The sequence below is a fragment of the Arthroderma uncinatum genome (assembly GCF_011692745.1).
Source record: "Arthroderma uncinatum strain CBS 119779 chromosome Unknown scaffold2, whole genome shotgun sequence".
NCBI classification, from domain to species: Eukaryota; Fungi; Ascomycota; class Eurotiomycetes; order Onygenales; family Arthrodermataceae; genus Arthroderma; species Arthroderma uncinatum.
The window spans coordinates 5,393,899-5,408,130 of record NW_022983864.1 but is presented as its reverse complement, the minus strand read 5'-3'; the positions used below and the strand labels follow the sequence as shown (position 1 = coordinate 5,408,130).

The 14,232-nt window shown below is 47.2% G+C and overlaps 3 protein-coding genes and 1 non-coding gene across 4 annotated transcripts; 2 read left to right on the top strand and 2 right to left on the bottom strand.

Annotated features, from left to right (window-relative positions):
- Positions 1 to 1,494: 1,494 nt before the first annotated feature.
- Positions 1,495 to 1,610, bottom strand: GIQ15_r0018. The gene has a single exon (XR_004500587.1). It is a non-coding gene; the product is annotated as a 5S ribosomal RNA (ribosomal RNA).
- Positions 1,611 to 3,896: 2,286 nt separating this feature from the next.
- Positions 3,897 to 4,609, top strand: GIQ15_03581 (uncharacterized protein; the record flags this gene model as incomplete). The annotated part of the gene is made up of 3 exons (XM_033550998.1): positions 3,897 to 4,107; positions 4,181 to 4,266; positions 4,331 to 4,609. 3 exons carry the CDS (start codon positions 3,897 to 3,899, stop codon positions 4,607 to 4,609), a joined length of 576 nt encoding a protein of 191 aa, XP_033408159.1.
- A 239-nt stretch (positions 4,610 to 4,848) lies between these two features.
- On the bottom strand, positions 4,849 to 7,899 carry GIQ15_03580 (uncharacterized protein; the record flags this gene model as incomplete). Its single annotated transcript, XM_033550997.1, has 5 exons — positions 4,849 to 6,527; positions 6,676 to 6,784; positions 7,242 to 7,355; positions 7,463 to 7,701; positions 7,779 to 7,899. 5 exons carry the CDS (start codon positions 7,897 to 7,899, stop codon positions 4,849 to 4,851), a joined length of 2,262 nt encoding a protein of 753 aa, XP_033408158.1.
- Positions 7,900 to 8,282: 383 nt separating this feature from the next.
- On the top strand, positions 8,283 to 10,709 carry GIQ15_03579 (complex I intermediate-associated protein; the record flags this gene model as incomplete). Its single annotated transcript, XM_033550996.1, has 2 exons — positions 8,283 to 10,477; positions 10,541 to 10,709. 2 exons carry the CDS (start codon positions 8,283 to 8,285, stop codon positions 10,707 to 10,709), a joined length of 2,364 nt encoding a protein of 787 aa, XP_033408157.1.
- Between the last annotated feature and the right edge of the window lie 3,523 nt (positions 10,710 to 14,232).

The window sequence follows — 14,232 nt, the reverse complement described above, 5'->3', positions numbered from 1 at the left end:
ATGGCCCCACGGCGCTCAGAAGCTTGTCAACACGTATGTCGTGGAGGGCGTCCCATTCCACGAATCCTCCCAGCCCTCCTATAAATATCGAGGCTGCTATAGCCACTGTTTGGAATGGACCTGGCCTTGCCAGACTTCTTCTAGGCTCTGGTCACCTGAGAATTATTTGCTTTCCTTAATATTTTATGAGGGACAGCCCGCTTCCCATTAACCTGGGAGCTGGGCGTTGACATCCTAGTAACTGCAAAAGCCTTCTCCCATCGACGGACCTAATAGGTGAATTTTATACCTATCCCATTCACAACTCTATCGAGATCTGGCAGTCGGACTTTAAGATATCAGTCTTCCCGGACTTAAACATCACCCAGCACTCTCTATTATATCCAGGCAACAACATTCTGCCCTTGCCACGTTGATCAAGCATCAAAATCCAGGTCGCTTGGCCCATGGGAACAACTAGCATTTGCTTAGCTGTCAGTGATCCTAGCCTTATATCCACAGTATCCGTATTCGGCCCTTCCCTAGGCTATATTCCAGCAACCATTCTCTGCCCTAGATCCATTATATCCCGGACCAATGGAGATTCCTTCAATTTGCAAGAATATGTCATACATAACCACTGACTTACCTTCCTTAACTATAGAGCTAAGTGAGCAATCAATCCCAAGGGCCAAGTTGTAGCAAGAACATAGAACTAGTCGTAGTTCTAACCTTCGGCTTATATTTATCAGGTCCTTGAAACAAACGCTGAAATTTCAAGTAAAAGGTAAATTATAACTCATATGTTAGGCTAGATGATCCATGATATTATGGTTGTAATATCAGGAAACAATTGATTCATATAGGCTCTTGAGGAGCAGTTCAACAATATCTATGTGTGCTAGACAGTCATACGAGTACGGCTCTTTACGCCCGTGAGCATTGTCTCCTCTAGATAAGAAAGTAACCAAGCTTTTTATATCCATTGACTAGTTAACTAGTTAACTATATCTTGCCGCTGACAATCTGCAAGGACGCCACCGATATGTTTAGTATACTTTGGACAGGCCCTTTTGCATAAACGCTTGATGATAGTGGATATATATTGTCGCCTGTATATGTGTCGTGATTATGCTTGGAGGCCGCTGCGGGAATGTGAGGGCGCAAGTTGCTCTCATGTTTTCATTTACTAATCAAGACGATGTACTCCGTATGATATTATTCAGTACTCGAAGACTTTGAGCATTGGCACGAGAGAGTACGGAGTAGCCTGTAGAATAATTTCATCTATGTTGCTCCAGGATGCTTTGCTTTTGGCCCTTCAGCCCCTGTTTCAGCATCCGAACTAGACAAGGGCCCTCGACAGATGTGTATGGAAGAGCGTACCCCCGGCTTGGCACTGGACAACTATCGGATAACATCTAGCAATCCACACATGCATATTAGTTGCTGCAAAAATATATCTGCCTGGCGCATTTCTGTCTATCGAGAGATAGACAAAGGAAGACAAAAAAAAACATACGACAGTCGGGATTCGCTGGTGGTCACCCACCCAACTACTAACCGACCGGCAAGTGGCTTAAGCACAGCTGAGCGGACGGGAAGCTCTGTTTTCCACTTCCTGTGGTCGTATGTGCTTGTTTAGAAGAGGAGTAGGGTTTTGTAGTGGGTGATAACGTCTGGCTGGCTTGATTATAGAATGGGATATGTGAGCTGGACTACATACTTGTAAATGACCATTGGGTATCATTCAGGCACTGATCTAAGGGGGTACTAGGCCATCGCTTTGATGGATTCGGAGACAAATGTAGAAATAATGAAGCAATGAAGCAATTTGCACGTTGATAAACAAAAGATCCTACCCTAATTGATAATGCTTCCTATACAGCTTTTATTATATTTTCTCAAATTAATGAATTCTTCGTAGCTACTTAATCATTAGTTATAGCCTCCTTGAATTTCCTAAGGTGCTTCAACACTCAATGTTTTTTGCCATTACGTTATATATTATGAGTTACACATCGTTATAGGTAAACTCGTTCTTGATATTGTTGCCATGAGGTCAAGCTCTAGGAAACTCGACCCAGAAGATGGCGATAATGGAGGAAGAATTATTTGCAAGTATTCTGGTTCTAGTGTTAATAATTTGGTTATGGATACAAAGGGCCACGGCCGTTGTGTTGGTGCCGTATGACTGTTGAGATAAAGCTACTCTGTAAAGCTGAACCTCAGATAACTAGTTAGTCGAGCCGTTAATATTTGCTTTTGTCTTCCATATCCTGCATCGTCATAAAGACTTGGCTGCATTCCTGCCGAAATCCGCCAAGTTAACTGAGAGTTAAGCTTAACTAGTTGAGTTATACTCTGTATAACTAACGAACTACTAAGCTTAAATTAACATAACATCAACTGCAAGCTTATTTTCCCCTGTGGAAGGAATAATCTTTAGCCTGCAGATATTTACGACTTTTATTGTATGATATTCTACCAAGGCGAGTGGTTCTGAAATTGTGAGACTCGAGAGTATAGCTGTAGAGGCGCTAGATATATCATTTCAAATTGATTTCCGTGCTCGAATCTTCACTCATAAACTAAGACAGACAAAGCGTCAAATAGTTTAGCTATAAGCAACCACTTTATCTAGCACTGCGATAGAGTGTGAATCAAAATCAAAATCGATGCCATTAGAGGTAATCCCTACAGTACTGACATTACTCACACCGGCTGACCGGAGTCTGCCTGGTCTGTTACGGCCCAACGGAGTGGCAGATACTCCGGCCTCACTCTCGCTGCATTTATCAATGCCCCCTAGTAATATGAGGACTTTGAGGGGCAGCTCTTCCTGCCAGATTCTATCAAATTAGAGAATTTAATTGAGTAAGCGCCTGGTAGGCTGCGGATATACCTTATAGTAGCCTTGGGCTCACTGTTGAGATAAGATTCAACGGAGCGGAAAAACTTGATATCACGAGCAGTAACTAGATGGAAGGTTTCAAGACGACAAGAAATTTTATACGCACAAGGCGATAATTAGTTCCAACACTGCAACGGGTAGTTATGTCGAGTCAATGACTCCAGATATCCAGGCTTTAGCTAGTTAAGTAGAGCAGATGAGGCGGATGAAAAAAGTGCACCATGGAATGGCGAGTCCTCCAACCTGCAGTAAAAAAGCCATCAACCATCCATAATTTTACAGGTGTCATCTTACTTTCTCAGTAAGTGATCGTAATTTGGGCTGTACGGAGTACCCCCGTGTGTATATATCCGCTAGCCTCCCTCACTGCTTGAAATGCTAATGAATAAAGCTGGCTGTATGAAACTACTGCAAGGCTGCTATGCTATAAATACCCCCAGCATTCCCTTCCATCACAGCCTTGTTGTGAGCTGGTCTTTATAGCTTCTGCTCTATGGCCTTATCCGACTCACCCGAAAATATCCCAAGATCTCTTCCACGGCTCACTTAGTTATGCAGGCTGAACTTTATCAAATTGTCTTCGAGCCATTTATCATCTAACCAAGTATTGAGCCCTGTTTACACTTAAAGCTGAAAGTTTTCAACTATGTACTGACAGTTATCCTCCGTATAATACCGAAGAATTAACCAGCATCAGCTATGACTTTACCTATTTTGGCTGGATCTCTGTCGGTCTCGAACCGCAGAGTTCTTTAACCAGGCCCTACGAGTCGCAGGATCTTTGTAGGATTCTGGTTCAAATCCACTTTTCACAGTTGAATGTTCGCTAGCCATCCTAAATTGATATACTGAAAGGCTGGGTATAAAGATGAGGAATCTCACCAGATATAACCTTGCCTGTCCTAAGTATAATAGGTTTGTTTCTCTTCCTTACTCTTATTTCTCCCAAATTCTCTATACCCTTTCGCTATAGAAACGCATATCCAGGCGCGATATAGCCATCATGGTTAGGCTATCCTCACTTGCATGCACCCTTCTTAGCTATGCAGCTATTTTTACGCCGCTCACCGAGGCCCGTCCCCAAACGCCCAAAACCGGCGCCGTCTTCAAGAATCCAAAGATAGAACATTTCATCCATCTAGACCTATCCGTAGGCTATCCGGTCAATACCACGACTATCTGGGGCGGCGCATCGCGATCTCCCAATCTCCGTGGTAAGTGAGATCCAAATCTCTATTGTAGGTACAAGCATGGGCAGATGGAATTTGATGCTAAATAAATGTGTAGGCAATTTCACAGGCAGCATCAAGGGAACCATCGAGCCAGTGGGTGCATCATTGGAACAACTTGTTACCCCCGACGGCTCTATTAGTGTAAGTAGAAGCAAAGTTCACATCAAACTACCTGTTAACTATAGGACGCTAATCCGCTATCCAGTATTACACAAATACATTCACGCTCAACACGACAGACCAAATTTTATTGCTCATGGATGTTCAGGCGACTGTCCGCTACGCCAATAACGCTCTCCATGGCCTTAGCAGTGTCAAATTTTCGACCGATGGCAGTAAAAAGAACACGCTCGCCCACGTCAACTTTGATAACTATGTTGGCGAATTCACTGCAAACTTCTTTACGGGGAAGGCGAGCGTGGATGTGTTCAAGCTGGAATCAAGCGGCAGGATTGACGGCAAGCTGACCGATGGAGGCAGTTAACTAAGCTAGCCAGTGGGAGAACATCAAGGAGGGTGTGAAGGAAATATTGTCTCAAACGGCCATTTCAAAGTGGTATCCCAAGGGTCTTCTCACAGCCTTGCAACCGATGATAATGTAACGGTTGGTTGCATCCGGACACATTTTAGACTGCAGTTATTGTGTTCCGAGCTAGAGTTGACGGAGGAGGTCCCATATCTAGAAGCTATGTATATTTCGTTAAACGTGTTTTAAATATCTATTTACTTCGCAAGCTCGACGATCCAGGTTTTCACAGCACCATCAGCACCTCCGGATGCAATTCTGGAGCCATCATCTATCCACGTCACGACATTGACACCTTCCTGGTGGGCATTTTTCATCTGCAGCCAATCTCCAGGGCGGGCGAGGTTCCATACGAAGATATTTGTGTCGAGAGATCCGCTTACCAAATGCGTGGCTTCCATGTTCCAAGCGAGTGATGTCACGCGGCTAGTGTGTGCGGTCCAGCGGTCTGTGATTATGCTGCCATCGGAGACCTTATAGACCATGATTCGGCCTCTTGAGTCGCCAGCAGCCAAAATCGATGCATCAGATGAGAATGTCAGCGCCGTGATGGGGTTCCTTGACAGGTTAGCTTCGATGCTAACGTCAATGCCCGTGCCATTTTTATCGATTTTGCCAATTCGAATAGAGGCGTCCTCGCCTCCGATAGCTACCGTTGATCCGACAGCGGCAACAGCAGTGATCGGTAGTTTCGACTTAAATTCCCCCGTGATTTGCCCTTTAAGAAATATCTCTATCATATCAGTGTTAGCAGCCAGAATAAAATCTCCTGCTGTTGCGATGCCCTTTGGTTGTGCGGCCAGTTTTCTCTCCAGTTCGGTGTAACTGTTAGACCCTAAAGCAACAGACCTAAGTGTATCATCCCATCCAACGGTATAGATATGTCCGGAGTTTCCCTCATCTGTGGCTGCTAGGCCTGCAATGTAGCTCTTGTGGCCAGACCCCTTTGTTGTATGTGCTGCTCCTTCGGATAGGTCCCACTGGCACACCCTGCCGTCGTAGCTACCCGTCCAAAAGGTCTCACTCGGGCACGATTGACGAGAAGATAAAGTCATGATGTTCTTTTGGTGGCCCTCGACCCTTTTGGTTGGCTTCTCGGTCCCCTCGACCAAATAATTAAGAGTCCCTGAGAGGGACAAGCTTATGGCCAAACCATCACTTCTTCCACTTGGCCATACCACCCCGACTTGTTGGTCTGCTACTCCAGCAGCACCATCCTCCCCAAGAGTCCAATTCTGGACTACTTTGCCATGCTCAGCATCCCAGAGTTTAACGGTACGATCGGCACTGGCTGTGACAAATCTTTGAGAATCACTAGCCCAGGAAACCCCAAAGATGCTGCCTTTGTGTTCGCCTTCCCCGATCTGGCCTTTGACTTCTCCAGTTTTCCCATCGTATATCCAAATCCTTCTGTCACCACCAACACTAACGAGATTCTCACCGTTCGGGCTAAACGCAACGCCGTATATGTAATTGTTGTGCTTGTCTCGGACTCCTGTGTTGTATTTGAACGGCGCACCGTGATAGAACACCATGGTCCTATCATCTCCAGCCGTTGCAGCGCGAAGTGGCCTTTGCTGCCTGATTGACACTGAGTTGATGACCTGGCTATGGCCCGTGATTTCGCCGACGGTGTTACCGCTATCCGCCGTGATGCAGTGCCCGAATCTTTGTTTACCCTCCCCGACTGCGATTATCCGCTGGGAGTCACCGTCCCAGGCCAGATCGTTGATCCTCCCGCTCACAATGAAGTATTCTCCTTTCGTTATGCCATCTCCGACACAGTCCCATACTCGTACGCTACCGGCAGCGTCTCCACTAGCAACGTAGTAGCCGGAAGGTGAGAACCTGGCAACGGTGGTCTCGGCTTTGTGGTCTATATATTGCGTTGAAATCGCTGGGTTGTCTATCGAGCGGAGAAAGATTGATTTGTTGGACTGCCATGTTTACCGAACGTCAGTCTCCCATTCCACTGCTACATCTCTGCACTCTCCTAGAGGTTCATTGCTTAGGGTCATCCTTACCGCGTAAGCTAGCCGCTCGCCTTTCGGATCGGAGGACAGCTGAGTTGGTTGTCCCCTGGTCGTAGAAGGGCAAGCCGCCCAGGTGGAATCTAACCTCCCAGTTAGTTTCCTATAGCGATCAAAGGCAAGGGAGGCTTCACAGCACCGATTTTGATGGGCATCGCGGTGAACCAATATTACTTTCCTTCGCAAGATATGTGTTTATCCCATGAAGCTGAATGTTGGAGTTGAAGACGTGGCGGGCAGGCTTTGAGCGGGGTAGCTAAATAGAGGCCTGATGCTGATTAAGTAGAGAGATATAGCACATTTATGAGATGAGGCCCAGGGGCGCAAGACAGCCAGCCACGCTTATTGAAGACAACTGTGCAATCGAGACTTGTAAGATCATCAACTTTATATAGTCGGATAAGTAAGAAGTAGTTTATCGCATAGTATACAGTGGTAATCGTCTCAACACCAAAATAGCGCCCCGAGGGTGTGAATAGAGGCCGGAGGACTTAGAGCTTCTTTTCCAACATGAGAATCTCCGGGTGTCTGTGAACGCTCGGCATAAGTCCCAATCTTACTGCCCTCCTGATGGCCTTTGAAAGCTTCCTCTGGTTAATTCGTCGTAGACCGGTTTCTGTGGCTGGCTTGATTCGGCCCGTCTCGCTCACGTATTCGGACATCACGGCGAAGTTCTATTATTAGAGACGACATTAGTATCGGAGTGTCCAAGCAGTTTAAGAAGTAAAAAAAGAGATACATGAAAAAGCAAGTCAATTGAAGAAGAAAGCGGTAGAAATACCTTGTACATGTGTAATGGGTTCAGTGATAGCGCGTCAAAGATATCGCTTGGAGGAGGTAGCCTTCTCTTCCATTTTTTCATTTCCACTGGGCTTAGGTCTCGCGGAGAGTACACATCGCCAGCCTTCCAGTCTCGGGTCTGATGTTTCTGTAGGTCGAAGGCCCTCTGGTCCAGGATTCTCTCTTTCTCAAATCTCTCGCTCTGAAGCTGTCTCCTGCGGAAGCCCCGAAGTCTGGCGTCTATTAAAAATGCATGCGGTTAGATTCAATTGGACCTGAAACGACTCCAATGTATGTGTATGCGAGAGTGTGAATACCTGTAGCTGGGTTCAAGGTCGTTCCTCCAAAGTTCGAGTTGTAGCGACAGGAATTTAAGGGAGCAAACCGCGTGGCCGGGGCCGAAAGAAACGGGCGACAAGAGCCCAGCTTGGTGGCCATCGTGAGCTCACCAGCGAGGATGCGAAACAAGGCGTACAGATGGGCGTTATGGCAAGGCTGGTGTGTTCGGCGTGGAGGAGAGTTGTCAACCTGTGCTGGACGTGGTTTTCGTTGCTGGAGTTTTCATGCCGGCGATGCCAAGCCCTTTTTTTCTATCAGCGCGTTCTCAAGCTTCGTCCGACACCAAAGCACCACCCTCTGACGAATGAACATGATAATTCGAGCTTCCGCGGTTCAATTGAGACAGCCAGACAGGAATAATGGTTTCTAGGCGGTAGAATGCATATCCAGTTGAGTATATCCAGCGCGACTAGCTTGTTGATTGAAGTTCTGACTCGTCGTAGCTGTGAAACTCGACACTCGCATCAACACGGCATCGTAACATGGCCGGAATGTTCAACAGCTTTCTCGCGGGTCGGCCATTGGTAGCTTCGAGATGCTACAAGCGAGCTTTCTCGTCTGCGAGAACTCGTGGTTATCTCTTTCGTCCTATCCCCTCGATCCAGACAAGACATATATTTAGCTTCCCTACCATTCGACGGGTGGCCGAAACCGACGGCGGGAAGCGCAGCCAGGACTTGGACGATGGCTCCAGGCCGATGATAGAGCTCGTACATGCCCTTCACCAACGGTCGCGACCTCCGAGCCAATTTGCTCTTGCGTCAGGATTTATGACCTTCATAGACAAGCGGCTAGACCAAGGGATGGTGACAAAGAGTCAGGCCGAGTTCCTTCTACACACCTTCCAACACCTCCTGCTCACCCCTTATCCGAAATCTACGGGCACCGTACGTGCGTTTCTGGAGTTGGAAAACTTTGAGTTCACGTTAGGTACTCTCGCAAGGGCAAAGCTCTATCCAGATGCGATCCCGCTAGTTCAGGACCTCGCAAGAAGCATCTTTCACAGGATCAGTATACGACTTGACAATGCTCCAGAGCTCGGCGAACAACGGGTCTTAGAGTCACTCCAGTCTTGTGTCGCTGTTTTGTCCTCCACTGGCGCTGCCACCGAAGCATTACAACTCATGCTTGGCTGGCGATCTATTGTGTCCTCAAGCGGCGCACTATTACCATGGGTAAATATCATGAAAGGGTTTGCCCGGGAAGGCAGGCAGTCAAAGATTCCGGGGATAATCCAGCAGATGGAAAACTGGGGCATCACATTGGATAGGGGTAGCCAGGAAGAGATACTTTTACTGCTGGCGGAAGAAAATTGCATTAGTGCATTGGAAGTTGTTTATGGCCTTCCCATCCAACCGACAACTACCGCAAGCGTATGTGTACTCAAAGCTGCATTATGGAATTCTAAGCCGCAATGGGCTGCTCAAATCGCTACCGCTCTCCCTGCATACCCGACCCCGGAGACCAGAGATGCATTGCTCCTCTTGTCCATTGCGCGAGGAGATTCTATCGATTCAATCCACCAACAATTGGATGACATGGCTTCAAAAAACCCGGAAATACGATCAACAATGACTATTGACACCCTCAACACACTCATCGAATACGCAATCATGGTCAACAGAACGGACCTTGGTGAACAGGGCACCCAAATAGCTCAAGCATGGGGTCTAACCCCTGATTCTCAAACATACTTATTGCCCTTGCGCTCACAAATAGAGTCTGGCGATATCAACGAAGCCGTTGCATTATTTCAAAAACTTGACACAGAACTCGAAATTGATAAATCGGATATCCTTATATTGAATAAACTCATCAAGCAACTCTGCCTTGCAGAATATTCATTAATTGATTTTGATACGGTGAACTCTCTTGTCGACAGATTGCTAGAAGCGGATGGCCATTTCGAGCCTGACACCCTCGGCATTCTTTGCAAATCGTTACTTTACTGTGGTGATTTAGAGGGAGTATCTACCTTACTTCGACCTATCATTGATAGATATGGCCCAGAAGAACTTTCGAAAATCAGGAAGGGCTTTATTCAGTATATCAGAGATATGGACCAGCCAACCGATAGCGCATGGGAAGTATATGAACTTTTGAATCTTGCTTTTCAGACCACATCTGTTGCAGCTAGGACGAGAATTATGAACGCCTTCTTCAAACGACAGAGATCCGACCTTGCCTGCCTTGTATTTGGTCATATGCGACAAAAGGGGCAAGTCGATAGCCGACCGTCGGCACACACATATGCTCAATGTTTCAAAGGGATTGCAGAAGCAGCTGATGCTGACGGCCTACATCTCGTGCACAACATGCTAAAGCTTGATCTTGAGGTCACACCTAAAACAAAGGTTCTCAATGGTCTAATGCTTGCTTACGCTTCATGTGGGATGGCAGACAAATCCATGGCATTTTTCAGAGACATTCTTCACTCTGTAGAAGGCCCATCGGAGCAAACACTAGTGGTATTCTTTCGAGCCTGCGAATCATATCACAGTGGCATAGTAGAGGCCAATAAAATGATGGAGAAGGTGAGGTCTCTGGACATACTAATCACTGAGAGCGTATATAATGCTTATGTCGGCGCTTTGGGAGGACATTGCGAGCTAGAGCTTGCAGCCGAGGCCATTAAAACAATGGAATCGAAAATTGGTTTAGCGCCAACAACCCTCACGTAAGTTGGTTTCTTCTTTACAGTTTCTAAATAAGACGGCTACTAACTTGTGGTATATTATAGGCTTGGAAACCTCTACAACGCTCTACCCACTCAATTTTGGAAAGACCAGGCCGAAGAATGGGCTAAAGCCACCTACCCTGAATTATGGGTGGAATTAGAGAAATCTGGGCGAACGGAAGATGAGGACGGCCTTCAACATCTGAACATAGATAGGTCGATTCAAATTTAGCTATGTATTATTTAAATCTAACGATTTGTTCATTTCACCTACAGTCCTCTACACCAAGAATATTACCCCTATGGATTCACCATACAAGTTCCTCGACCAGAAAGAGTGATACTAGCCAAGGGTGCTCGGCAAAATCCAACTTATTGGTGACAATATTTGGTGCTGATGCATCCTTTTGCTTCAGTCCCCATTTAATCAATCCAGGTCCTTAGCTGCATGATACCCTCACATGTCGGCTTTAATACCCTCTCTATACGTGACCATCTTAGGGTTATCAATCTTATAAGCCATTATGTGGTAGTGGGAAGCCCCCATTCATCATAAACTATCTTCGCAATAGCTTCAAGTCGAGAAAGCCACGCCAAGAACTAAGGGCAAAATCTATATTTTTGAGCAATGAGAGCCAATGCAGAAAAGCTGAATCTGACATTTACATGATCATTGGTCTAACTATATACATACTTCGTTGATTAAAAGGGACATTTCAAAAACCGTGAGTGAACCGTTTATTTCCTTGGCTCCGCCGAAAAAGAAACCGCGCTTTTCATTGCTATATACCTTTGTATAGCCACGTCTACAATGTCAATAAAGTGGTGTGGTCCGAGAATCTAATGTAATCGTATCGTCGCTCCATTCCCGGAACGCTGGTGCTGTGGCCCATATCTGGATATCCCACTACCCCGGTGTGGAGGAGAGATATCATGTCGTTGGAAGTCCATGGCTCGTAGCCAAAGGTTCCATCGAGCGGTGGATCTACATAAGAAGGTGCACACATCTCCGCCTGCGGCGATGTGACGGCGTAATAGGAATATGGGGATATGCTGGGAGGCTCGCAATTTCGACTTGAATCCGTCAAAGGAGTATGTGGAATCGGTGCAGGACTGGGTGAACTTGTGAGGCTTGGAACTTGTTGATATGAAGGAATGGCCAGCGGCGAGTTGATATCACTTGTTGGCCAATGTTCAGGCGCCGTTGTTTTCTGGGGGACGGGGAGCCGTGCTGGCTGGCTTTGAGTGTGATCCGGAACATGCCACAACAGCTTGGGCATGATTGTTTGGCAGTTGGCTCGGTTTTCTTCCAAACGCTCTGTCGGATTGACTGTGGGCTTCACTACCGGGCTCTTCCTTTTAACCGCACGCCCAGAAGACTTGGTCTCCGCTCCCTCGGTTTTGTTGCTGCCAAATCGTTGCGTATATCTAGCGATATCGCCCAGGTCAGCGATGGGATCGTGAGATATGGGTTCAGGAGGGGACGCTTAAAGCGTGACAATCAGATGGAACGTACCTATTCTTCGCTGCAATGGGAGTTCGGTTAGGGAAATATCTGTCCACAATCTCGGTCCATCTTCTACCATATATTTCCACAGCCTCTCTCAGGATCTCGTCCTCTAGGAGTGACCATCTGTCGTTATTTATCTCTGGGTTTAACGATTCGTGCCAACGCCTCGAACATTCTACTCGGGGTGGAAATAGAGATGGTTAGCGACCATCAAAGGCAGATCATGACGGTGCATGCAGGTTCAACATACGATCTGGCTGTCTAGAGCCGACAACTTGTGAAACAAGAGCCCAGCTGAGAAACACGGTGTCAGCAGAGACCATAAATCGGTGGCAGGTAACTGAGCTGTAGGCCACTTACCGGAAACCATGCTTTTGGATTCCTTGCAACAACTTCTCGTCCTCTGTTTTATTCCAGGCTCCCTTATTCAGCGAGGGTGCTAGAATATATACCCATCGTTTTCTGCAATCCTTATTGTTGCGATCTGGGATATTTGAGGCTATGCGATGCCAGTTGATATCACCGCCTCTCGCCACTGGGGAAAATATGATCAGCTCCAGCCTCGTCTGCTAGTCATTATCACCGTGACCTACTGCTCTCATTGACTGCTCTCCTGAGAAGGGTATCCTCCTCTTTCGTCCAAAGCCTTCGTGCCCTTACTTTCATCATCTTGACACCCAAATGAGAATTGGTCGGCCTGGAGGGGGAGGAAGGGGGGGGTATCAACGAAGCACTGTGTGCACGGCTAGTGAAGGGAGGAGGGACACTCTAGGTGCGGCTACTATGAAAGCTGAGATTTGCTTGAGCTAGGGAGGAGGAGAAGGTAGGATATGCCGCGAGTGATGGGAAATCCAGAGGTCAGGCCTGGGTTGTCGTGGAATTGCTGGGTATAAATCTTATCCGGGGAGACAATCGGCTTCTTATCCTATCTTCCAGTGCATCCGACGAGCTTCGAGTATACGAGACGACAGACGCCAAGGGCGTTCAAGAGAAGGATAAGTATAAACAAGCAAGGTTCGTGGCCCCAGCCTGATGTCGTCCCGGCCTGGTGCCATATATCTCGCCCATGTATAGCAGGCACCACATTCTCATGTACAATGGCGGAGTGCAATTTTGATCTGCAAGGCTCATCATGCATGGAGTGGGCCGTATACATATAAGCTTTGCCTTGAATGAAAATACTACGTCGGCGCCAGCATGCATATAGCAGAGAGAAAATACCGGAACAGGTCTAGCAAAAGGCCCCGATGGTTTTTACTTACCTGTCACTTTGTTTCAAGGGATATCATACGAAGCTGCAATCTCCTGCCCGTGGACCAGGTCCGCAGTTGGCATCCAACACCGTTTCCAGGAGGCATTGAGCCTATTCTCTCATACGAAATAAAGGAGGAATACATGTCGGTTCTGGTCTCTGAAACTTCCGCTGAGTATCTAACCTTCCACAAGCTTTGGCTAAAACGTTATTGACATTATAACCCAGCAAACTCACGGCGAACTGGTATACATCTACTCCGTATACTGCTTGATCATGCCGGGACGGGGAAATATACGGCGATACAGTTTCGAAGAGTGGGAATCCATGGCCGATTAGCGCGATTCGCACACACCAGAAGCATGTTGCATTCTACGTAAGTATAAAATATATACGACAACAACCCTGGCCAGCGGACTGCAGGACACATATCGACAAGGTCGTATTCAAGGTCGACACGTGGGATAGGATCTCCTTGGAGCAGTTCCCCCCTCAAAAGAAAGGAAAGGAACAGTGGCGGAAGGGCGAATCTATCTTATTTCGTTCCGGCCTGGCGCATTGATGGACGATGGAACGCTGTCTACCAATAGTCGATCCTCTCCAGGCACATCGACCACCCTGATTCGAGAGCAAACGATATGCTGATTCCCGTGGGGCCTCGGTTGGCTTGCCATAGACAAGTAGCATACTTGTAGAGCACATCTCTAATCGGCTTTAGGTTCCCTTCTTCTCCGTATTTCCCTTCTCGCTCGAGCCAAGGGACAACCCATGTTGACTTCGAGTTCTGCCTTACATCGTCCATCAACTTCCTCCGCACCAGAACGACCCCTGCCCTGGATCCCATGGGCCTCGCAAAGGGCTAGAAAGACGTTTGTCTTGCAGAGTCGCCAAAACGCCTCGCCATGCACACCGAGTGTTAAGGTTGATCAATCAACACTCTGGCTTCGGCAAATAAATCCCTGTGTTTTCTGCTTGCCGGGTTTCCCGCAGCGA